The following is a 25,945-nucleotide window of genomic DNA, read 5'->3' as shown; positions in this document are numbered from 1 at the left end:
TTAAGCAATAAGGCCTGAGGAGGTGTGGTATATGGCCAATATACTAAGGGCTGTTCTTAAGCATGACAACAGAGTGCCTGGACACAGCCTGTAGCTGTGGTATATTGGCCATATACCACAAACCCCGAGGTGCCTTATTGCTATTATAAACTGTTAACCAACTTAATTAGAGCAGTAAAAATAAGTGTTTTGTCATACCCATGGTATAACACAGTTGTCAGCCAATCAGCATTCTTGGCTCGAACACCCAGTTTATGATGTCTGATATACCACGGTTTTCAGCCAATCAGCATTCAGGTCTCAAACCACCCGGTTTATAATATAGTATGAAGATATGCTAAAACACTTGTAGACAATGGCATGGCGATATTGGCTAGCTAAACTCATGTGTAGTCCGATGACGTGTTTCTAACGGTCGTGTGTTTCTAACGGTCGTCTCGCGCCAAACTGCGCATGTGCAGGCCAAAGCCACTCCTTCGATAAAGTTGTTTTTGACGAAAATGAAAACGTGTCAGTTTGTCACTTTCACGAGGTTGGAGCAATAACATGTTGAACTACCAAAAACATTGTCTCGAATCGAGGTTGTGCCTTTAGATTTAGAGAAAATGAACAACTAAGGAAGACCTTTTCACTTCTCAAACCCTGGCCTGTTTTGCAAGCGTTCCCGGAAGTCTCGCGATGTTGCGCCTCGGTTTAGAAACTGTGCGACAGCGTTCCAACTGGTCGTTCAGTACAGCACCATTTCCGTTAAATTGAACGTTCCAGAACGAAAAAACATAGCCGAACGCAGCCATGTTGTTTGCTAAGCATGTGACAAATATAATTTGATTAGGTGACGTCAGAGTATATATGGAAGAAGTCGGAGCTCAAGGGTGATAGACGAGTTTCCCTCAAATTATTACGAGTTGGAGAGGCGTTCAAGTGGATTTTTCAGTCATATGCTCGTATTTACAAGATGCTATGAACGCAGCATCGTCTCGCGCATGTGGATTGAAACGCCCCTCAGACGATAAAGCTGATAGGTCGGGATGGGAATTTTGCGACCCCCACTCAGCAAACTCTTCGTAATAACATTGTTTTGTCAAGACATTTACAATCTGTTATTTTCGTTGATGCGGCGTGTGAAATATCTGTAGGAAGCTAAATTCGATGGGCGCGGTGTTCAAGTAAGGGCACGCATCAACAGGACTAGTGAAAAGCTGTAAAACCGGATGGAATTTACTGTCAATTCGTCAACGTTTTAATCATGTGACAGCCTGCCCATTTCGTTGCTACCAGTCAAGCGAGAGGTAGCGAGAGAGACCAGCCATCCAGCCGACAATGTGGAAGACGAGGGGCCATAAAAAGCAAATCCCCTTAAGTGGAAACCGCTATGAAACCAACCCGTAACACCTGGGGACAAGATGAGCAGTTGACTTGACGTTTCGCCTTACCTGAAAGGATAAATAACAACTAACTTTGACTCTCGCAACCCTCGAGAAGCGTAATCGAAGAATCCGAGATAATGGTGGCTCTTTCATCGGTTTTAACCCCACTTGCTCGGTATCTGCACAGACATCTCATAAAGCAAACCAAAGGTCAACGTTTGATCCCTGTGAGAAGATGCAACCTCACCGCATGTTCAAGCAAATATGTGCTTTCTGCCTGTAAGTGTCGAAACTTTTTAAATAGCTTGTATCATTATATTAAGTACAGTTGCATTTGCTAGTTGTAGTCAATATATTTAAGACTAGAACAGTCAGTGCTATAATCACTACTAGTCACTTAGTCCAGCTGGCAGCAAAGCTGCCAAATTCCACACACGACATGATAAATAACTGTTAAATCTCTCAAGCAGCGGTAACGTTTTAATCAACATCACTATGGCTACCAATTATGTATATAAATCCTTGGTGGCTACATTACTGAAGGGATAATGACATTGTGAACGCATTGCGATGAAAACAAAGAATACATGGAAACCAGGGAGTGGATTTCTGCATGAGTGAATCTGGTTCATTATGCCAGCAGCATACCACCCTGCATCTCACTGCTGGCATACCTCTGAAGTTAGCAGGGTTGGTCCTGGTTAGGCCCTGGACCATATGCAGCTGGAAGGGGTGTTGGAGGGCCAGTAGTAGGCACTGTTCCCTAAGGTCTAAAAAATTATCCCAATTCCCCAAGGCAGTGATTGGGGTCATTGCCCTGTCTTTCTAATGGGTCGTTAAACTAATCTAATGTGTTGTACTCCAACTACGACTCGGCAAAGCATGCAGTTTATTATTAGAGGTCGACCGATTATGATTTTTCAATGCCGATACCGATTATTGGAGGACAAAAAAAGCCGATACCGATTAATCGGCCGATTTGTTAAAAAAATTAAAAAAACATTTTATATATATATATCATACACACACACGCACACACACACATTTTTGTAATAATGACAATTGCAACAATACCTGAAATAATGAACAATGAACACTTTTATTTTTAACTTATATAATACATAAATACACACACACGCACACAGCTCTGAAGTGACAATGATACTGAAGAGTCTGCTTAGGAGACAAATACTCTCAACTGTTTGAATAAAAATAGAGTTTAAGTTACCTGTGATGAATGTTGAAAACAAAAAATTTAATCTATATGCAGGGAATGCTATTTTAATAATGGGCATGGTAAGAATTGACAACCAAAGTGCGAGTCATAATTCCCATGACACCTTCTAGCAAAATCTGAAAAGCGGTTCCTTCATTTATTCCATAGGATATTTTTAGATTCACTTAAAATAAGGTCTGTGTTTCGTGTAGGCTTACATCACCGTGCCAATTTTTATAACTGTGTAGATATCCATAGGACAAGTTACTCTGATCAATATTGGCTAAATATAAGCGAGATACATTTTTTTGTAGAGTGGATTTATGAAAATATAGTTGACAAACGTTACCTTATCCTAGTGAGATTTACACGGGTATCAAAACGTCGAGGCGGTTTAAGCCTGCACGAACACGACCTTATTTGAAGTAGATCAAGACATTCTCTATGGAAGACATGAACGGTAAAATAACGAAGGAACCCTTTCAAATTCAGCCGCAAGTTATCACAGGAATTATAACGCGTCGACTATTTCTCTCTCTAAACCATATACCTTTGACTAATCTGGAAACTATCACCTCGAAAACAAAACGTTTATTCCGTTCCGTATTTTATCTAACGGGTGGCATCCATGAGTCTAAATATTCCTGTTACATTGCACAACCTTCAATGTTGTCATAATTACGTAAAATTCAGGCAAATTAGTTCGCAAAGAGCCCAAACTGTTGCATATAACCTGACTCTGCGTGCAATGAACGCAAGAGAAATGACACAATTTCACCTGGTATATATTGCCTGCTAACCTGGATTTCTTTTAGCTAAATATGCAGGTTTAATATATACTTGTGTATTGATTTTAAGAAAGGCATTGATGTTTATGGTTAAGTACACATTAGAGCAATGACAGTCATTGATTGATTGTTTTTTATAAGATAAGTTTAATGCTAGCTAGCAACTTAGCTTACTGCATTCGCTAACAGGCAGGCTCCTCGTGGAGTGCAATGTAATCAGGTGTTAGAGCATTGGACTAGTTAACTGTAAGGTTGCAAGATTGGATCCCCTGAGCTGACAAGGTTAAAAATCTGTCGTTCTGCCTCGTCATTGGAAATAAAAATGTGTTCTTAACTGACTTGCCTAGTTAAATAAAGGTGTAAAAAAATAAAAAATAAATTGGCGCCCAAAAATACAGATTTCCGATTGTTATGAAAACTTGAAATCGGCCCAGATTTAATCGGCCATTCCGATTAATCGGTCGACCTCTATTTATTATGCTACAGATGAAAAATGATGAACTTCACAGGGTGGTGAAAGTGCTCAGCCTTTAGCTTTATCCTCCATTCCAATGAATATCGAGGGTCTTATTCTGGTGACATGATGATAGATGCTTGGCTGCTGTTTGACAAATAAAAAGAATCTTGCTATTTTGTCCAAAATAATCTCATCATATAGGCTATACCCGCACTGTATCTGCAAACTGTTTTCTGGTGAGAAAATTCTCATTTTTAATGCAGATTGTAGAATATTTGCATGAATCTCTCACATATTGGCCACAGATCTTTATGCTAATATAATCAAATCTGCATGGGAAAAAATTTATATTTTCTCACCAGTGGTGTAATTCCAACAAATGGACTTGTTGCAGATGAAAGGCTGTGAGTGACGACGTAGTGCACATAAAAATAGCTTTTACGGTTAAATTCCTATGTACCGAAATAAAAAATACAAGTTTAGGGGGTGCTTTACAAGTAGGCTGTCATTGTAAATAAGAATTTGTTCTTAACTGACTTGCCTAGATTAAAGGTTAAATAAATTTGATTCCATCACATTTTCAACTCTACTGATGGTTTTGTCACAAATGCAGCGTTATATAGGTAATGTGGCCACTCTGGTATTGGCACGTGTGGTTTAGCCAACAGCTTGCAGATACAGTGCGGGTACAGTTTACGTGAAGAGATTATCATGGACAAAAGAGCAAGATAAAAAAATATATATATTTTGTTAAACAGCAGCTAAGTATCGACCATCGTGTCACCAGAATAAGACCCTCAATATTTATTGGCATGAAGCACCACGCTAAAGACCGTTCACTTTCACCACCCTGTGAAGTTAATCATCATTTATTTAATCTGTATCATAATAAACTGCATTGTTTCTCAAGTCATAGTGGGAGGACCACACACCATTGCGTGGCTCCAAGTTTACTTCAATATAATGGTTATTGTATAAATATGTGCGCATAAAGCTGTTTCCGCCACCATTTTTCGCATTATAGACACAAAAAGATACCACCATGTCAAACAAACAAATAATGTCGCCATTTATAAAATTCTACCGAAATTACCTGTTTCCATCACAGCTGTTTTTTTTAATATGGTATGACTTTACACTCATAAACTGTGGATGGAAACTGTTACTGATAAACAAACCATAGTAAACAATATATAATAATCTTAAATGTATACTCTGGGATTTTGGCAATAAGGCCCATTATGTACTTCCACAGAGTCAGATTAACTCGTGGATACCATTTTTATGTCTGTGTCAAATAAGGAAGTTTAAGGTAGTGTAATGAAACAGGCAGGGAGCAGGTCTCGAACCCTCGACCTTCTAGCCCGAGGTCCGGCGCGCTATCGACTGTGCCACAAAAGCATGCTCGTGCGGCAGAGACGATTTCCGCGCTTATAAACCCAGGGTCGTTACACTACTCCCTCCTTTCAAAGAGCGCGTCCTCGCGCTAGCTTGCGACTCTACGTCTTACAGGAACGCACTCACTGGCCAAGCACACAGACCATACTCTTTGTTTATCTACTATAGCACTGCCTAACCCTTTCAATTAGGTTTGGCAGCTGTGCACTACATTTTTTGCTTTCTGTCTTCTATAGAAACAAAGATTTGTAAATCGTACTGCCACTGATATTGGTACTGTAGTTCACTTTGTACACGGACATGAAGCCTTCTGTCTTGTGTGCAACCACCTGGTTGCCTTGCTTTTCCAAACAATACAATGACAGCATGATGAGCATGAAGACTGTGCCACCACATGTACCATGCACAAGTTTCCTGCGAACATGGCACAGGCCAAGGACTCTGGTAATACACTTTGTAGAGCTAGGCCTAGATGTTGTTTCTGATATAATTTTGGATTGGTAAATGGAATCTGCCCAAGTGTTCTTGTTTTCAGGGGATCCGCTCAGAACCAACGACGTCTGGCAAAAGTGGCTTAAAATCTACACTTTAGCAAGCGTACATCAATTTTCTGTGATGAGATAGATTTTTTTAAATTTTCAATCACGCTCTTAGTAACATATTTTGCAAGGAATACAAATACTTTATCTCAAACACATCACAATAGTTTTAGTTATCACTCTCTCAAACCTAAATGCATCGTTTTTGTTTCATGGCCCCTTCCTGACCAGGCAGTGCGTTCTGCTGGAGAGGCTTTGAGGAGCATTACACTCCAATTACTGATTTCCTCTGTCCTGCATGGCTTAGCTGAACTGTCTCTATTTGATTCCAGTTTTGGATCTCTGCCCCATGGTTCTGTGCTGTCTTACACATGTCCCCCTGTTATGACAAGAAAGCTTGACAAACCCAGATGATCCAGTCTTTCCTTAACTCCATATAGATGGGAAGTTAGAGCAAATTACACTTTGTCCCAAGCTGCCACCAGTTCTACCATTTTAGAGAGCTTAAAGGTCACGAGTTGTCAGCTGTGATTGAGGAAGGTACTGAAGAGCAATCAAGAGTGCCCACTATGGAGCCAAATGCATTGGCCAAGAGTAACAGCTAGCAGGTTTCGTGGAGTATGTCACATGATAGTGGAGTCCTCTGGCCAGGCACTGGCAAGCCCTACTGGGTAAGGCAAACCAGTCAAATGAAAAGGGGCTTGGCTCTAGAGCCAGATGAGTTAAAACAGTACTCTGAAATGTGTAATTTTCTCCAGGCCAGATGGTGTGACTGATCTTTAGCCACCCAGCACATGGCTGAGAACAGCAGCTTTACACTTACTGCTGGAACTGTGTGTCCAAGACACCTTGTTCTAGTAAAAAAAAATCAACAAAAGTGTGGTGTCACTTGGAAATGTCCTTGTTTTTGAAAGAAAAGCACTTTTTTTCCCTTTGTCCATTAAAATAACATAATTGATCAGAAATAGTGTATACATTGTTAATGTTGTAAATGACATGACTATTGTAGCTGGAAACTGCAGATTTTTAAGGGCATATCTTCATAGGCATACAGAGGCCCATTATCAGCAACCATCACTCCTGTGTTCCAATGGCACGTTGTGTTAGCTAATCCAAGTTTATCATTTTGAAAGGCTAATTGATCATTAGAAAACCCTTTTGCAATTATGTTAGCACAGCTAAAAACTGTCGTGCTGATTTAAAGAAGCAATAAAACTGTCCTTCTTTAGACTAGTTGAGTACTGGAGCGTCAGCATTACTGGATTCGATTACAGGCTCAAAATGCCCAGAAACAAAGAACTTTCTTCTGAAACTTGTCAGTCTATTCTTGTTCTGAGAAATGAAGGCTATTCCATGTGAGAAATTGCCAAGAAACTGAAGATCTGGTACAACACTGTGTACTACTCCCTTCACAGAACAGCGCAAACTGGCTCTAACCAGAATAGAAAGAGTGGGAGGCCGCGGTGCACAACTGAGCAAGAGGACAAGTACATTAGTGTGTCTAGTTTGAAAAACGGATGCCTCACAAGTCATCTGGCAGCTTCATTAAATGGTCCCTGCAAAACACCAGTCTCAACGTCAACAGTGAAGAGGTGACTCTGGGATGCTTGCCTTCTATGCAGAGTTGCAAAGAAAAAGCCATAATGCTGTTAATGAGAAGTGGAAATGTCTAGAAGCAACAACGGCTCGGCCGCAACGTGGTAGGCCACACAAGCTCACAGAACAAGACTGCTGAGTGCTGAAGCACAACGCATAAAAATCGTCTGTCCTCGGTTGCAACAATCACTACCGAGTTCCAAACTGCCTCTGGAAACAACGTCAGCACAAGAACTGTTCGTCGGGAGTGTCATGAAATGGGTTTCCATGGCCAAGCCAGCCACACACAAGCCTAATATCACCATGCAAAATGCCAAACATCAGCTGGAGTGGTGTAAAGCTCGGCACCATTGGACTCTGGAGCAGTGGAAACACGTTCTCTGGAGTGATGAATCAGTCTTCACCATCTGGAAGTCCGATGGACGGAGCTGGGTTTGGCGGATGCCAGGAGAATGCTTCCTGCCCGACTGCGCAGTGCCTACTGTAACATTTGGTGGAGGAAGAATAATGGTCTGGGGCTGTTTTTCATGATTCGGGCTAGGCCCCTTAGTTCCAGTGAAGGGAAATCTTAACGCTACAGCATACAATGACATTCTAGACAATTCTGTACTTCCAACTTTGTGGCAACAGTTTGGGGAAGGCCCTTTCTTGTTTCAGCATGACAATGCCCTTGTGCACAATGCGAGGTCCATACAGAAATTGTTTGTCGAGATCGGTGTGGAAGAACTTGACTGGCTTGCACAGAGCCCTGACATCATCCCCATCGAACACCTTTGGGATGAATTGGAACACCGATTGCGAGCCAGGCCTAATCGCCCAACATCAGTGCCTGACCTCACTAATGCTCTTGTGACTAAATGAAAGCAAGTTCCCACAGAAATATTCCAACATCTAGTGGAAAGCCTTCTCAGAAGAGTGGAGGCTGTTATAGCAGCAATGGGGGGGACCAACTCCATGTTGATGCCCATGATTTTGGAATGAGATGTTCGACGAGCAGATGTCCACATAACTTTGGTCATGTATTATTTTTGCAATGTTTGTGCGCTACTGATAGAGCTCTGCGTCTACAATACACTTTTGTGTTTTATTGGCTCTTTTAATCAACGTTTGACCATTTTGTAGAGTGTTGTGTTCTATAATTTTCACAGTTGTTGACATCTAATTGAAGGGATGTGAAGCGTCCAAAGCTCTATTCACCAAGATGTGCCCTCCTTCGTGCGACGTGAAACATTACTTTGAAAGTTAAATGGAAGTATTTCTGCACCTTATTTTCTGTCATGTGGATTTTTATTCTAGCTATGATCTTATTATACATCCTACAAGGTGTAAGGGCAAGGATTCCGCAGGAGGCAAGTGGGTGAATATGCAAATATGTGTTTTTATTTATTTCCACAGAGCTGGTGAGTTTCCAAAGGTGACGATTATATTCACAAATAAAGGGATATATTAACAAAGTTTTCGGGTCATTATTTTAAAGTATTCAGATAAACCGCTCCCAGCAGTGTAGTCTGTGTGGTTGAAATGTAGGCTACATTCCAAGGTGCTGCTGCAGAGTATCTTAAACGTAGCGCCTTCCAACTCTTTTTACAGCATGAAAACTTAAGTACGGCTGCATTTGTTTGTTATTACTACAGAGGTACGCTACAAAAACACTGACTTTGCTTCTGCCATTGTTTACACTTGGTAAGCAAGAAAATGACCGGAACTTGTCATCCAGCAAACTACACTTCCAAAAGTATTTATATTTTTTATTTTACCGTTATTTTACCAGGTAAGTTGACTGAGAACACGTTCTCATTTGCAGCAACGACCTGGGGAATAGTTACAGGGGAGAGGAGGGGGATGAATGAGCCAATTGTAAACTGGGGATTATTAGGTGACCGTGATGGTTGAGGGCCAGATTGGGAATTTAGCCAGGACACCGGGGTTAACACCCCTACTCTTACGATAAGTGCCATGGGATCTTTAATGACCTCAGAGAGTCAGGACACCCGTTTAACGTCCCATCCGAAAGACGGCACCCTACACAGAGCAGTGTCCCCAATCACTGCCCTGGGGCATTGGGATCTTTGTTTAGACCAGAGGAAAGAGTGCCTCCTACTGGCCCTCCAACACCACTTCCAGCAGCACCTGGTCTCCCATCCAGGGACTGACCAGGACCAACCCTGCTTAGCTTCAGAAGCAAGCCAGCAGTGGTATGCTGCTGGCATGATAAAAGCCTATACAAATATTAATGACACGTAAACAGCTGATTGGTCAGCTTTACACATTCATAAGGCCCTGCAAGACTGTGCCTGCCATTTATATACAGTTGAAGTCGGAAGTTTACATACGCCTTAGCCAAATACATTTAAACTCAGTTTTTCACAATTCCTGACATTTAATCCTAGTAAAAATGCCCTGTCTTAGGTCAGTTAAGATCACCACTTTATTTTAAGAATGTGAAATGTCAGAATAATAGTAGAAAATTATTTTATTTCAGCTTTTATTTCTTTCACCACATTCCCAGTGGGTCAGAAGTTTACATGCATTGCCTTTAAATTGTTTAACTTGGGTCATATGTTTCGGGTAGCCTTCCACAAGCTTCCCACAATAAGTTGGGTGAATTTTGGCCCATTCCTCCTGACAGCTGGTGTAACTGAGTCAGGTTTGTAGGCCTCCTTGCCCGCACACGCTTTTTCAGTTCTGCCCACACATTTTCTATAGGATTGAGGTGAGGGCTTTGTGATGGCCACTCCAATACCTTGACTTTGTTGTCCTTAAGCCATTTTGCCACGACTTTGGAAGTATGCTTGGGGTCATTGCCCATTTGGAAGACCCATTTGCGACAAGCTTTAACTTCCTGACTGATGTCTTGAGATGTTGCTTCAATATATCCTCATAATTTCCCTTCATGATGCCATCTACTTTGTGAAGTGCACCAGTCCCTCATGCAGCAAAGGACCCCCACAACATGATGCTGCCACCCCCTCTGCTTCATGGTTGGGATGGTGTTCTTTGGCTTGCAAGCCTCCCCCTTTTTCCTCCAAACATAACGATGGTCAGTTCTATTTTTGTTTCATCAGACCAGAGGACATTTCTCCAAAAAGTACGATCTTTGTCCTTATGTGCAGTTGCAAACCGTAGTCTGGCCTTTTTATGGCGGTTTTGGAGCAGTGGCTTCTCCCTTGCTGAGCGGCTTTTCAGGTCGATATAGGACTCGTTTTACTGTGGATATAGATACTTTTGTACCTGTTTCCTCCAGCATCTTCACAAGGTCCTTTGCTATTCTGGAATTGATTTGCACTTTTCGCACCAAAGTATGTTCATCTCTAGGACACAGAACCCGTCTCCTTCCTGAGCGGTATGGCGGCTGCGTGGTCCCATGGTGTTTATACTTGCGTACTATTGTTTGTACAGATGAACATGGTACCTTCAGGCGTTTGGAAATTGCTCCCAAGGATGAACCAGACTTGTGGAAGTCTTTTTTTTTTTTTTTTTGTGAGGTCTTGGCTGATTTCTGTAGATTTTTTTTTTTTTTTTGATTTTTTTCCCATGATGTCAAGCAAAGAAGCACTGAGTTTGAAGGTAGGCCTTGAAATACATCCACAGGTACACCTCCAATTGACTCAAATGATGTCAATTAGCCTATCAGAAGCTTCTAAAGCCATGACATAATTTTCTGGAATTTTCCAAGCTGTTTAAAGGCACAGTCAACTTAGTGTATATAAACTTCTGACCCACTGGAATTGTGATACAGTGAAATCAAGTTTATTTTATATAGCCCTTCGTACATCAGCTAATATCTCGAAGTGCTGTACAGAAACCCAGCCTAAAACCCCAAACAGCAAGCAATGCAGGTGTAGAAGCACGGTGGCTTGGAAAAACTCCCTAGAAAGGCCAAAACCTAGGAAGAAACCTAGAGAGGAACCAGGCTATGAGGGGTGGCCAGTCCTCTTCTGGCTGTGCCGGGTGGAGATTATAACAGAACATGGCCAAGATGTTCAAATGTTCATAAATGACCAGCATGGTCAAATAATAATCACGAGTAAATGTCAGTGGGCTTTTCATAGCCGATCATTAAGAGTATCTCTACCGCTCCTGCGGTCTCTAGAGAGTTGAAAACAGCAGGTCTGGGACAGGTAGCACGTCCGGTGGACAGGTCAGGGTTCCATAGCCGCGGGCAGAAATAATCTGTCTGTAAACAATTGCTGGAAAAATGACTAGTCATGCACGAAGTAGATGTCCTAACCGACTTGTCAAAACTATAGTTTGTTAACAAGAAATTTGTGAAGTGGTTGAAAAATGAGTTTTAATGACTCCAACCTAAGTGTGTGTAAACTTCTGACTTCAACTGTAAAATCATGTTTGTCAAGAACTACTGCCCCACCGAGTTGCATTTTATGTTTTCATTTCTTCAGTCCCAGGCAAACCCAATCATTTTTTGGGGGTGTATCCATTGGGAGTGGAAAATAACGTGCAAGTAAAAACGTTTGCCTTCGAGGGAAGCTAGGCTTGGGCTCTCAAAGAAGTGATTCCTCACGAAACCAGGACAAAAAAACACCATGATTTAGGACGTTTTGACAACATTTAATCCATACAGTGGTCCTTTTTGGAGGAAGGATTGTTGACATATTTTACATTTTGTATCTAAAAGCATTATTCATTGTGAAATAAGGAATCAAAGTTGGCATAAGTTTGGCCTCACTCAGTCCTTTAAAACTCCATAGTGTTTCATATGTAGGTGCTACAAAGCAAAAATCAGTGTCATATGAAGCTTTACCACTTGCTCTGAAATATGAGTGGTATTTTGATTTCTTTAACAATTTTCTTACATTCATTGAATTTAGAAAAATATTAAAATGAATATAGAAAATGTTTCATATTCATATTTTTCTATATATTGTTGAACCATTATATACTCTACTGGCATAACAAAGTTCCAGAGTGGGGTCTCTGGTAGTTCTGAAGTGATGGCCCATTTCATAGTGAAATTGGTATAGTAGGCAATGTAACCATTCACAGCCGTTATTTTACTGGTCATTGGACATCCTGCAAATCACCAGCAGAGGGAAATCCTTTTTTTTATCCATTTTCACATTCACTCTGTTGAACTTGCTTTCAAATATGATCATAACTCTAAAAGTAGCAAAGATCCCTCTCTGGAACTTTGATATGGCCATAGAGCAAGTTTCCCTAACTGGGAATTTGTCTTTCGGGTGATTTATTATTATAGTTATTTTTTTTTTTAAATCTCCCCCTTGTATAAACGTAAACAACTAAAATGGCAGCAAACCGGCTCCAAGTGATAACATATTGTACTTTTTAATCTGTTCCAAAGTATTCCCATGCATAATAGAGAGGTGTGATCGTATACAAATGTATGCATGGTTTTAAATTGTTTTAGTCAAATAAATCTGTTTGGGCTTCTTGCGGTCAATTTGCATTCTACAAATGATTTGTAATTACGTTCCGTCCCCCTGACCATCCGCTCAAGAATAAAATCGTCCCATGGCTGAATCTAGTTGATCCCTGCCATGAAGTATATTATCAACAATGTATTGAAACATTTGCTGAATCAAAAATGTTATATTTTCAATATTCATGTGTTATATTTTTCAGTCTTCCTAAATGAATGTAAGAATTGTTACTGAAAAATACTACTCATATTACAGAGCAATTGGTAAAGCTTAATTTGACATCAAAGTTAGCTTTGTAGCACCTACAGATCAAACATTAAGCAGGCCTTAAGACTCCATAAGGCCAAAATGTCCTCAATATGCCAACTTTGATTAAATTGTTTACCCCTGGGTGCACGTTTTTGTTTTTGCCCTAGCACTACACAGCTGATTCACGATGACCCAGGACCGAGTTTGGGAAACCTTGCTCCAAAGGACCATTCTATGGATTAAATGGTGTAAAAATCCCCCAAATTAGGATATTTATTTTGTCCTGGTTTTGTGATGAATCACCAAAAGCAGTTTTTCTAGAGCAAATGAGTCAGTTAGGGCACAGAAAAAGCAGTCATGTTTCTTTTGAGAAACACATGGAGGTCCTGTAATCGGTATAATGCCTCAAATCCTGTTGAAGATAATGAACATGGTTGGTTGTTTTTATGGTGAGAACCACAATGTTAATGTCTGCTATGAGAGTCCTACTGGTGTTCAACCTATTTTTACTACCCATGACCCTGCATACCTCACTGAGAAACCTGTGTCAGATGTATCTCCCTGCGATCCACTGGGCCACAGAATTAGAAACATTGTCTATGCATGAGCTATAGAGGATTATGAAGAGTGGATTATACAAAAATCCATAGCTCATTTCAGTACATGAAGTAAACTTTTAAAAAATTCAGACGTATTTTATGATCTTCATTGTCACAATTTATATTACACATGATGGGAAACTAGGCTGCATTCCAAAAAAAATTGTAAGAGTATGCTTTTTATTTTAATCCGGTAGTCAGGGCTCTAAAAGTAAATGCATTGTTAGCACTGGTGCTCACTTTAAAAAGTAAGGAGCACAACATAGCATTTATTGAGATATAGCAGCCCTATATGAATTCTAGCTAAATCTGGAACATGTTATGCCCTAGAAAAATGTATATACTGGTAATGTTACCAGGTTGTTAGCTAGCTAGTTAGTCAGGTAACAAACATGACTAAACAAGGTTTAAAACGAATGGTAAACGGCTGGTGACAGTTTTTAGGAATGTAAAATGCGGCTTCCAATCCTCGACAGGAAGAAAAATAAACGTTGCCCTGGTTAATGAGTCCGATCTTTTGAACTGTGTGCTAGTAGGAAACATCCGTGTTCGCTGTAGTAAGGGTGCAAGCATGAAGCTAACAAATCTGCGCTCGGGAAACAACGGTACAGCGAAGCCTTGTTACAACAATTATAATATAAATACATTTTTGTTGTTGCATTGGTGTTCCCAAATTAAAACTGCAGGTTACACAGCAGCGACACACATTTTCGTCGCACATTAGAGCCATGGGTACAGTAGCAAAAAGGTTCATTTAAAAATAATTGTTCCCATTGAAAATACCTTTTCCAACGGACCATTGTACAGATATAGGAGGTCCTAGTAGATTTATTGTAATGCCAGAAAATGCAGATTTTAATACACTTTCCGTTCAGAACTGAACTACTGTCTCTCCTTCTGTGGAGAAGACCTGTTGGGCTGCCAATACATTCTGTGTGTCAGTTTCTGTAACCTACCCACATTTGACTTATTCTGCAATTTCCTTTGAATTCGAGTTAGAGGAAGGAACTGGGTGATTCCTCACGAAACCAGGACACCCCCCCCCCCCCCCCCCCCCACACACACAATTATTATTTAATCCATAGAATGGTCCTGTGGAGGAAGGATTTTTGCCATACATTTGACATTGGTATCTAAAAGCATAATTGAGAAATAACTAATCAAAGTTAGCATATTTATGAGATTTTTTCCTAACCCAGGCCTCTTAAGACTCCATAATGTTTCATATGTAGGTGCTACAAAGCAAAAATTGGTGTCATATGAAGCTTTGCGGCTTGCTCTGAAATATGAGTGGTATTTTGATTTCTATAACAATTTTCTTACATCAATTTATGAATATTTTTGATATTCCTGTAGAGAATATTTTGTTTAACACTATATTGAAAATGTGCCAAGTCTTAACTGGTATATTGTCTATATTCCTTTTTAGATTTTTCAATATTTGTAAATTTAATGTAAGACTTTTATTGAAATCAAAATACTACTGCTATTACTGAGCAAGCGGGGAAAACAATCATATGATACCAGTGTTTGCTTTGTAGCACCTACATATACATTATGGAGTCTTAAAGGAGGCCTGGGTAAGGACAAAATGTTATAAATATGCAAACTTTCAATAATTATTTCTCAATTATGCTTTGTTACAAACGTCAAATATATGTCAACAAACCTTCCTCCAAAGTACTGTTCTGTATATTAAATGTTGTGAAAATCTGCCAAATCATGGTCTTTTTTTGTGCTAGTTTCATGAGGAATAACCCAAGTGTCTCATTCCTCCTCTGCTTTACTCATTTCTTTAAATGGAATGTAGGGAGGAGGCTTACTGGTCTAACTCGGAAGTCTGTTGAATTGCTTGTCTACTGTGAGACATTTTAATCATATTTTATTTTTGGCATTTTGCCAAATAATAATGCAGGAAGCTGGAGAGTACACAATGAAAAGTAAGTGTCAGCATTTGTCTTTGTTTTAGTGGGCTAAGCAATAGGACCAAATGTGATTTACACATGTGCCCTGTAATTCCTTGTTGGGCTTTATTCATCACAAATTTTACTGTCAGCCTAGATTGAAGTCCTCTCTCATCCTTTGACTCCAGTGCATCCAATGTGGCAGGGACCACTCGTTGCTCCAGGGGGTAACAGACAATCTCCTATCGATATTCGGGTGCGTAAGAGCGTTTTTGATCCTCACCTCAAGCCGCTGACCCCGGATTACGACCCCGGGACGTGCTCACAGATATGGAACAACGGGTACTCATTTCTGGTTGAGTACGACGACACCACCGACAAATCCAGTAAGGCCTCTCTGCTCTGCAATGTGCCTCACTAAAACCGCAATGCCCACCACGTGGAATGTGACTTTGATTAACTTTTTAAGTATCCCTGCCCTAGGCTTATTTCTCAACATCACTCTGTCTTGAAATGTATTGTTTAGACATTTCTCATTTTCAATTGAATGTTATTTCAGAAATGTCTATTTTGTTTAGGCTTATTATTCTGTAAAAAAAAAAAATCTGCTTTTGTGTGTGTGGAGAGAGGATACTTATGTTTTAGCATGTATGTTTATATAATCATGTTTTTAACCCCCACTCAGCTGTTATTTATGTACTAGTTACTGTTTCCCATTCTTGGGTCTCTAATATAACACAGAGGATCTATTTATTCTTACCCATCCCTCACTCAGTACTTAAAGGGGGTCCTCTGGAGGATAACTTCCGGCTGTGTCAGTTCCACTTCCATTGGGGGGAGAACAACGCGTGGGGCTCCGAGCACACAGTGGACCGCCGCCTCTTCCCTGCTGAGGTAGCTACCGCACATCCTCTTCCTTAAGAGTTAGTGTTTTGTATTTTAAATGTCAATTTTGTGGAATGCCTCTATGCAGTTTGAAAAACCTCCTAACATGTCAAGTCTAGTAGAGCTGTAGTCTTCAGGAGACTATGGCATGGAACGGTGGAAGGACTGCTTTTAGACATCAGGGCATAGTGCTGTCCTAGCCAATCCATGACTATATTGGCATGGAATTTTCGTGACAGAGGGGTATTGTGCTGTTGGAAACCTCTACATATAGAAGCAGAATGCTTTGCGTGAAATGCATTCTGGTCAATCCTCATGACCCACCTTTGACGTTATCTATTTTCATATTATTCCACTCACCTAAAGCACACTTACCCAATAGAGGGAGTACTACTGTACTACTGTCTGTCTGGGGGAGGGTGCCATGCCAAGCTGTCGTTAATGGCTGTGAGAATCTGACTGTCAGGGTTTTCAACACTCTCTAGGTGCAGAGTGTGTACAGAGGCTGAAGTTACGATTACAACACAACTCCCTCTGTGCCTAATAGGAGCACACCACAGTCTGAGTATTTATTGGGTTGTAACTCCTTTTTTCTTTATGTAAACCTCCCCTGATTCCAGTGTGACTATGGGCCATTGTTGGGAGCTGAAATAGAGTGAAACAAAGAGGAGCTACGTGTGACCTCTGGGTCAGACAATGCTCAGTTTGGTTTAATCGATACTGATACCTGTCAGTTAAGGATGGGTATTTTGGGGTGTATTTTAAAGTTCAGAATATAATCCCAAATTTGTTTTACTTCTGCTTTTTGACTGTCGTTTATCTTGAGAATGATATTAAACATGAATTAGGTTAATCATTATTCAGCAACAGATATAATTTGTGACACATTGCATTTGAATGCAGTCAGTGTATTATGACATATGTCAACAAAAGTCTACAACCTGACTCTGGGTGTGTGGATAAACACATTTTGATTTACATATGCTCTGTCTTTTCTGTTGCTAGCTCCACATGGTCCACTGGAACTCTGATAAGTACAGCCGGTTTGAGGAGGCGGTGATGGAGGAGAATGGACTGGCTGTTATCGGGGTCTTCCTCAAGGTAATTTATTGCTCCTCGTTAACATAGCTATTGATGCATCCCTACAATATGCAACCCACCACCACTACTGTCACATACATACATACATACATACATACATACATACATACATACATACATACATACATACATACATACATACATACATAGCAGTGGGGAGAACAAGTATTTGATACACCTGCCTTTGCAGGTTTTCCTACTTACAAAGCATGTAGAGGTCTGTAATTTTTATCATAGGTATACTTCAACTGTGAGAGACGGAATCGTAAACAAAAGTCCAGAAATCAATTGTATGATTTTTAGTATTCATTTGCATTTATTGCATGACATAAGTATTGATACATCAGAAAAGCAGAACTAAATTTTGGTACAGAAACCTTTGTTTGCAATTACAGAGGATCATACGTTTCCTGTAGTTCTTGACCAGGTTTGCACACACTGCAGCAGGGGACTTTGGCCCACTCCTCCATACAGACCTTCTCCAGATCTTCAGGTTTCGGGCTGTCACTGGCAATACGGACTTTCAGCTCCCTCCAGAGATTTTCTATTGGGTTCAGGTCTGGAGACTGGCTAGGCCACTCCAGGACCTTGAGATGTTCTTACGGAGCCACTCCTTAGTTGCCCTGGCTGGTGTGTTTCGGGTCGTTGTCATGCTGGAAGACCCAGCACTCCCATCTTCAATGCTCTTACTGAGGGAAGGAGGTTGTTGGCCAAGATCTCCGCGATACATGGCCCCATCCATCCTTCCCTCAATACGGGCAGTCATCCGTTCCCCTTTGCAGAAAAGCATCCCCAAAGAATGAGTTTTCCACCTCCATGTTTCACGGTTGGGATGGTGTTCTTGGGTTGTACTCATTCTTCTTCCTCCAAACACGGCGAGTGGAGTTTAGACCAAAAAGCTCTATTTTTGTCTCATCAGACCACATGACCTTCCCCATTTCTCCTCTGGATCATCCAGATGGTCATTGGCAAACTTCAGACGGGCCTGGACATGCGCTGGCTTGAGCAGGGGACCTGCGCGCGCTGCAGGATTTTAATCCATGACGGCGTAGTGTGTTACTAATGGTTTTCTTTGAGACTGTGGTCCCAGCTCTCTTCGGTCATTGACCAGGTCCTGCCGTGTAGTTTCTGGGCTGATCCCTCACCTCCTCATGATCATTGATGCCCCACGAGGTGAGATCTTGCATGGAGCCCGAGACCGAGGGTGATTGACCGTCATTGAACTTCTTCCATTTCTTAATAATTGCGCCGACAGGTGTTGACTTCTCACCAAGCTGCTTGCCTATTGTCCTGTAGCCCAACCCAGCCTTGTGCAGGTCTACACTTTTATCCCTGATGTCCTTACACACGCTCTCTGGTCTTGGCCATGTGGAGAGGTTGGAGTCTGTTTGATTGAGTGTGTGGACATGTGTCTTTTAAACGGGTGCAGTTAATACAGGTAGAATGAGTGAGAAAAGGAGGCTTCTTAAAGAAAAACGAACAGGTCTGTGAGAGCCGGAATTCTTACTGGTTGGTAGGTGATCAAATACTTATGTCATGCAATAAAATGCAAATTAATTACTTAAAAATCTACAATGTGATTTTCTGGATTTTTGTTTTAGATTCCGTCTCTCACAGTTGAAGTGTACCTATGATAAAAAATTACAGATCTACATGCTTTGTAAGTAGGAAACACTGCCGATTTCGCAGGTTATCAAATACTTCTTCTCCCCACTGTACATACATGCATACCATTTCAAGATTTACTGGCATTGAAATGTAAACACCCCGTGCAGTGAATGTAGACACACAGCACATGCCTGACAGATGGACTCAGTGCTCAGACACAGATTATTTTACTCCTCAGATAGGGAAGAGACACGAGGGACTGCAGAAACTAGTGGATGCTCTACCTGCTGTCAGACACAAGGTGAGTTCAATGATTGACCACTTAAATCATGAAGGTGATTTTTCTTTTTTTAAACCAAGGTTTCAAAGAGTGCATTTCAAGCAGGTGGTATATGCCTCTGCGTTTCTGAGAAAGCCGCCCAAGCGTAAGAACAAAAATAGTCAATGTACTGTACGACTCAGTTGGGCAATCTGGACAAGTCTCAGGTGGAGCACACGTGACATTTGTATGGCAATAGTATGTGAGGGGGAGAGTGACGACAGTGTAGGAGCTATACAGGAGTGGTAGAGGGTAGAACACCATTTGTTACCTCCCACAGAATTATTATGCAAAGGAACAATTCTGAAATATGATCAGAGATGGGAAGATGGTCAACTTTAACTGCCATCTAGTGGCCATGAGTCAAATGACATGCCACTACTATCAGTAAGGTTATTATGGATGGGGAATGCCAATTGGCAGCACCATGTAACCCTTTCCTCTTTCCGTTTTCACTCTCTAGGACAGTGTTGTTGAGTTCACTAGGTTTGACCCAGCCTGCCTACTGCCTGCTAACATTGACGATTACTGGACGTATGCAGGGTCTCTTACCACTCCTCCTCTGACTGAGGCAGTGACCTGGATTATCATGAAGCAGCACATCGAAGTCAGCCATGACCAGGTTAGTGTGGATTTGTATGTGTTTGTTTGCTAGTGGAGAACAGGGAGAGAACATCAATGGCATTACCAGCGGTTTACACCTTGGTGTTTTAACTCCATAGTTTCAGGTCTGCGTAACACATTGTCCCTTACTCAGCTGGCAGTGTTCCGGAGCCTTCTCTTCACCTCAGCAGAGGAGGAGGTGCAGAAGAGCATGGTCAACAACTTCCGCGTGCAGCAGCCCCTGAGGGGCCGCACTGTGCGGTCCTCGTTCACCCCCTTCCTGCAGCAGGAGCCACCTGCAAAAGGTCCACACACAGGCCACTGACCGGTACACACAAACTCACTCTGACCCTTCAAAGCAAAATTATGCAATTACCCTAGGAAGCCTTTTTATTTATTTTTTACTCTACAGAAGTCATACTGCTGGCATCTTCTTTCCAAATGTCTTATGCATTCAGAAAGCACTCAATGATTTCGCTTAAATGACAGGGATTTTATAATTCCAATGTCACCATCTAAAGCTGTGGTATTCAAAGTCAGGGTCGCGACCTCTAGTTAGTTGGGTTGTGTGGGAACTGCTGTGGGTTCGCCCCCCAAAAATTAGAAGTAAGCAAATTAAGAGTACAGATAATTTTGTTTGACAATATACAAATGTTTTTGAGAAAGAATTTGAAAAATACTATTTTGAGTAAATGTATTTAATGGTTTCTTTTCATTTTAATAAGAGATAAAAATGTAATGAATTTTAAGTTTATTTGTTGATGTAAAAATCGAAATGTTTCCTTTTAAGGTCGTGTCATTAGATCTGGGGTGGGGGGGTCTCGAGAAAGGATTATGAAAAAAAGGGTTGGTCCCCCCCTGAAAAAGTTTGAATACCAATGATCTAAAGGCTTTTTTGTTGATGTTGACATCTGTCTCACTGTCTGCTGTCCTGTCAATAACTGAAAGTCATCAACACATAGCAGACGCTAACATATTTTTGAAACTCCTGTGTCTTAGGTGAATCTGGTTGAAGATTTTTATGAATGCTCTTTATTTTTTAAAGTTGTAAACCTTATTTATTCACTCCTTATTAACAGTCAAACTTTACATGCTTCCAGAAACCAATGATTGATGCTGCTGGAATAATTTGACGTACTATCAACACTTATTATGTAAACTAAAGCTTATGAATATCACCCTCTTGTGGAAAGAGTACTTCTACAGTCATTTTTCTTCCTTGACAAAGTATTTGAGGTGAAGGGGCATCATATATGAATGGGGGTTTAGTTTGAAGGTTTAAGCTCTAAATTTGTTTACAGCATATAGCCGAAAAGATTTAGTTCATTGTATTAAGGCCTAGCTAAGGCTCCAAACTGCACAAATGATTGTTGCTCAATATGTTTTTAGGTGATTTGATGGATTTTAATACATAGTCTTGAGTAGACTAGAATGTACATCTCAGTATCTTTAACTTAGATGTAAAAGTAATATGTGTAGGATGTACAGCTTCATTATGCCTTATAAGCACAGAGAGACCAGGGCATTTGTTACAACTAATATGTTGAATTCTATAGCAAACATTGACCTTTTTTTACATGAGTGTCTAAGATGATTTTGCTCTTGTAATCAAATTCTTCTGTTGTACTGAAAAGGACTCTACCATAGTGCCTTCCATGTTATTCATAATACTGACACACACGGTGACATCTGTTTTCATAGATCAATAGCTCACTGCAGTGTCTTTTCTGTTGGAGCCTGCTGGTTTAATGAATATTGACAATATTATGCCCCTCGCAGGCTTTTAACAGGCAGTCGGTAGATTGTTTGCTAATTTCTGGTCCAGGAGCTGTGGGAGAGTTTAGAGAGGGAGTCACATGTACATCATTAGCCTGTTCATCTTGTTGGTTCTGTATTTATTTATTGGTGGAGGTCAGAAGGATTTGACTTGCCTTTTAGAAGCACTAGCAGCACACCGACAGGAATCATTCTCCTGATAGTTGTATGTCATTTATTGAGACTGTTTAGCTTTGACTGTACTCTGAAAATTGCTATTTGTTCAGACCTTGATATTGCAATAATTTGGAGAGGATTTTTAAGTTCACAGCAGGACCATCCATAAATGCAAAATATCTAGGTAGCTAGACAGGGATTACAGTGGGACCAACTACATGTATCAACTTGAAAACATACCTGAACTTAATGTTATGCTTTAATAGCATTCCAAAAGGTTGTTTACAGTAAAATAAGCATGGCTATTCCCTATGTTGACACACAACCATGATAAGTGATATAGCACATTTTATAGCAATTGTAATACATACACTATATGACCAAAGGTATGTGGACACCTGCTTGTCGAACATCTCATTCCAAACTCATGGGCATTAATATGGAGGTAGTCCCCCCCCCTTTGCTGCTATAACAGCCTCCACTCTTCTGGAAAGGCTTTCCACAAGATGTTGAGACATTGCTGCGGGGAATTGAGCAACAAGAGCATTAGTTAGGCCTGGCTCGCAGTCGGCGTTCCAATTCATCCCAAAGGTGTTCGATGGGGTTGAGGTCAGGGCCCTGTGCAGGCCAGTCAAGTTCTTACACACTGAAACAGGAAAGGGCCTTCCCCAAACTGTTACCACAAAGTTGGAACCACAGAATCGTCTAGAATGTCATTGTATACTGTAGCGTTAAGATTTCCGATCACTAGAACTAAGAGGCCTAGCCGGAACCATGAAAAACAGCCCCAGACCATTATTCCTCCTCCACCAAACTTTACAGTTGGCACTATGCAGTCAGGCAGGTAGCGTTCTCCTGGCGTCCACCAAACCCACCTTCGTCCGTCGGTCTGCCAGATGGTGAAGCTTGATTCATCACTCCAGAGAACGCGTTTCCACTGTTCCAGAGTCCAATGGCGGCGAGCTGTAGACCACTCCAGCCGACGCTTGGCATGGCGCATGGTGATCTTAGTCTTGTGTGCGGCTGCTTGGCCATGGAAACCCATTTCATGAAGCTCCTTACAGTTATTGTGCTGACATTGCTTCCAGAGGCAGTTTGGAACTCGGTAGTAATTGTTGCAACCGAGGACAGACTATTTATGACCTACGGCGGTCCCGTTCTGTGAGCTTGTGTGGCCTACCACTTCGCGACTTGTTGCTCCTAGACGTTTCCACTTCACAATAACAGCACTTACAGTTGACCGGGACAGCTCTAGCAGGGCAGACATTTGATGAACTGACTTGTTGGGGGCTCCCAAGTGGCTCAGTGGTGTAAAGCACGGTCTCTCAGTGCTAGAGGCGTCACTACAGACCCTGGTTCGATTCCAGGTTGTATCACAATTGTCGTGATTGGGAGTCCCATAGGGTGGTGCACAATTTGGGAAGGACCTGCCTAGTTAAATAAATAAAAAATGTTGGAAAGGTGGCATCCAATGTCGGTGCCCTGTTGAAAGTTACTGAGCTCTTCAGTAAGGCCATTCTACTGCCAATGTTTGTCTATGCAGTTTGCATGGCTGTGTGCTCATGGCTGTGTGCTCATAGCTTGACAATAACCTGTTCTGAAAACTGAAAAGCACTGTCCAAGACTCCAGCCCTCCATACCCACTTGACACTTATGCCTGTTTCACTGCGTTACCTATGAAATTGAAGGTGACACTTTTTCACACCAGGGGTTAGGGGAACAATGTTGGGGTACAGGGAGGATTTGAATGGGGGTTATGAAACAGTTGTACATTTTAGGTCTTGGTTTGATGTGGGCATTTTTATGGGTAAGTGATGGTAGGACAGATTCACTTTTTTTGCTGTAACTGTGGTAATTTTCTGCCTCCTATTTGTCTTGATCTGTTTAGTTATGTTCTGCCTTTTTAATCTCCAGTGGGATGTTTCATTTCACTTAACTGTATTTTTGTTTTCAAATTATAAATACTAAACGGAAACTGAACTGTAATGACTGTACTTTAATCAAGACTAGTGATCATGATTTAATTCGTCATCAATGGTGAACTGCTGTATTTTCATGTATATGCCATCAATGACTGTTTTAAATGTGTCAAACTTAGTATGCACAATGATCTAGATTGATGTACATGTTTTACATAAATGGGACTTATGCGGAACTTCCACTTAACTTGCCCTACACCATTGTGTTGCCAGTGTTTTTATGTTGATGTCAGCTCTAGTGTCATTGTTTCCATCAGGAGTGTGACACTAAAGACTTGGGGTGAGCAGGATCAACAACCTCTGCATCAAGACCATTGCTTTGTGAGGTGTTCACAGTTAGCCATTGTTATGTGTGCCGAACAAAAATCTAAACGCAACATTTTCAACTATTTTACTGAGTTTACAGTTCATATAAGGAAATCGGTCAATTGAAATAACAGACCGAAATACTCCTCAGCACCCCCTCAGATGATCCCGCAGGTGAAGAAGCCGGATGTGGAGGCTGGTTGGGCATATTGCCAAATTTTCAAAAATGGTTGGAGGTGGCTCACGGTAGAGAAATGAACATTCAATTCTCTGGTAACAGCGCTGCTGGACATTCCTGCAGTCAGCATGCCAATTGCATGCTCCCTCAACTTGAGACATCTGTGGCATTGTGTTGTGACAACTGCACATTTTAGAGTGACCTTTTATTGTCCCCAGCACAAGGTGCACCTTTGTAATGATCATGCTGTTTAATCAGCTTCTTGATATGCCACACCTGTCAGGTGGATGGATTATCTTGGCAAATGAGAAATGCTCACTAACAGGAATATAAACTAATTTGTGCTCAAAATATGAGAGAAATATGCTTTTTGTGCGTATGGAACATTTCTGGGATCTTTTATTTCAGCTCATGAAACATGGAACTAACACTTTACATGTTGTGTTTATATTTTTGTTCAGTATAAATGCCAGCTGAAAAGTTCCCGTGGCCTGGTATTGGGCCCAAGCCAGAGCAGGTCCGCCGGAGCCATGGCCCACAAGTCTGAGCCTTTTGGGTAAAACACCTCAGATGGAAACTCGACAGTGCTTCCCCTTGCTTTGTTTGCTACTTAGCAGGTGTTTTCCTGGAGCTAGAGGAGTGTTCTATGTTTGTTGTGCTGTAGTACATGTTGTATTTGTTTAATCAATGGGTGGCCACATTCCTGCCCCATGGGCCGGAATGAAAACTGCTATTGAGGGGCTGTGGTTCAAGGGCTAAATTGGGGCCCCTCTCCCAACAGGCCTGTTGTTGTACCAGGTGCCTGATTGGCCTAGTCCAGCCGTACAACTAGGAAGCCACTGCTGACAAATGTTTATATAGAAGATTTTAAAGATGAATATAATAAAGAAATGAGTACACTATGCCTGTGTTTTAGTATTTTGACTTGCTGGTGGTATTAAAATGCTTCTATGGATGGGGTGTTCATCTGGGTAAAGTGATGTAGTTAACAGTCTGTTATGGGACATGCTGGTTTCCACTTGAGTAATGCTCAGCAGCCAGAACCCAGTAAAATCTGCAATAGCAACAACAATGATGTCACAATGATCTGGGTTGGTAGAAAGGTTCCTATTGTCCCCTATAAATAAATGGTTGTGCTGTGCTCCATTGTTCCCCATTAGACAGGAGCCTGGGCAGGCAATAAGGACCTGGTTCCAGGACCCATAACGCCACACCAGACCTAGTCGGCACCGTTTGAAGACCAACAGAATGGGGCCAGGGTGTGGATGTTTAGATATGTTAGGAAACATGGTTAGACATGGTTAAACATTAGAAACTTCAGAGTGTTTTCTATACATTATCTACTAACAATATGCATATCTTATCTTCTGGGGATGAGTAGCTGGCAGTTGAATTTGGATATGCTTTTCAAGTGTGAAAATGCTGCCCCCTATCCTAGAGAAGTTAATTAGACCTTTTCCTTTCATTTTCTAACCACCATTTTGAATTGTATGGTCAGAGGAAAGAGGTCCACAGGCCTTCA

General features: G+C 41.2%; 1 protein-coding gene across 1 annotated transcript; it reads left to right on the top strand.

Moving 5' to 3' along the window:
• The first annotated feature begins 901 nt into the window (after positions 1 to 901).
• Positions 902 to 25,325, top strand: ca5a (carbonic anhydrase Va). The gene is made up of 8 exons (XM_023985232.2): positions 902 to 1,646; positions 15,701 to 15,898; positions 16,288 to 16,406; positions 17,403 to 17,498; positions 19,345 to 19,407; positions 19,889 to 20,047; positions 20,183 to 20,356; positions 24,885 to 25,325. Exons 1-7 carry the CDS (start codon positions 1,505 to 1,507, stop codon positions 20,351 to 20,353), a joined length of 948 nt encoding a protein of 315 aa, XP_023841000.1. The 5' UTR covers positions 902 to 1,504; the 3' UTR covers positions 20,354 to 20,356; positions 24,885 to 25,325.
• The last annotated feature ends 620 nt before the right edge of the window (positions 25,326 to 25,945 follow it).

This window comes from Salvelinus sp. IW2-2015, linkage group LG4q.1:29 (assembly GCF_002910315.2).
Source record: "Salvelinus sp. IW2-2015 linkage group LG4q.1:29, ASM291031v2, whole genome shotgun sequence".
NCBI classification, from domain to species: domain Eukaryota; kingdom Metazoa; phylum Chordata; class Actinopteri; order Salmoniformes; family Salmonidae; genus Salvelinus; species Salvelinus sp. IW2-2015.
This window is presented reverse-complemented; position numbering and strand designations above follow the sequence as displayed.

Coding starts and splice junctions, on each gene's coding strand:
- ca5a (XM_023985232.2), top strand. CDS start 1,505: ATGGTGGCTCTTTCATCGGTTTTAACCCCACTTGCTCGGTATCTGCAC. Junction 1,647..15,700: donor CAAATATGTGCTTTCTGCCT/GTAAGTGTCGAA, acceptor CTTTGACTCCAG/TGCATCCAATGTGGCAGGGA. Junction 16,407..17,402: donor GCCGCCTCTTCCCTGCTGAG/GTAGCTACCGCA, acceptor TTCTGTTGCTAG/CTCCACATGGTCCACTGGAA.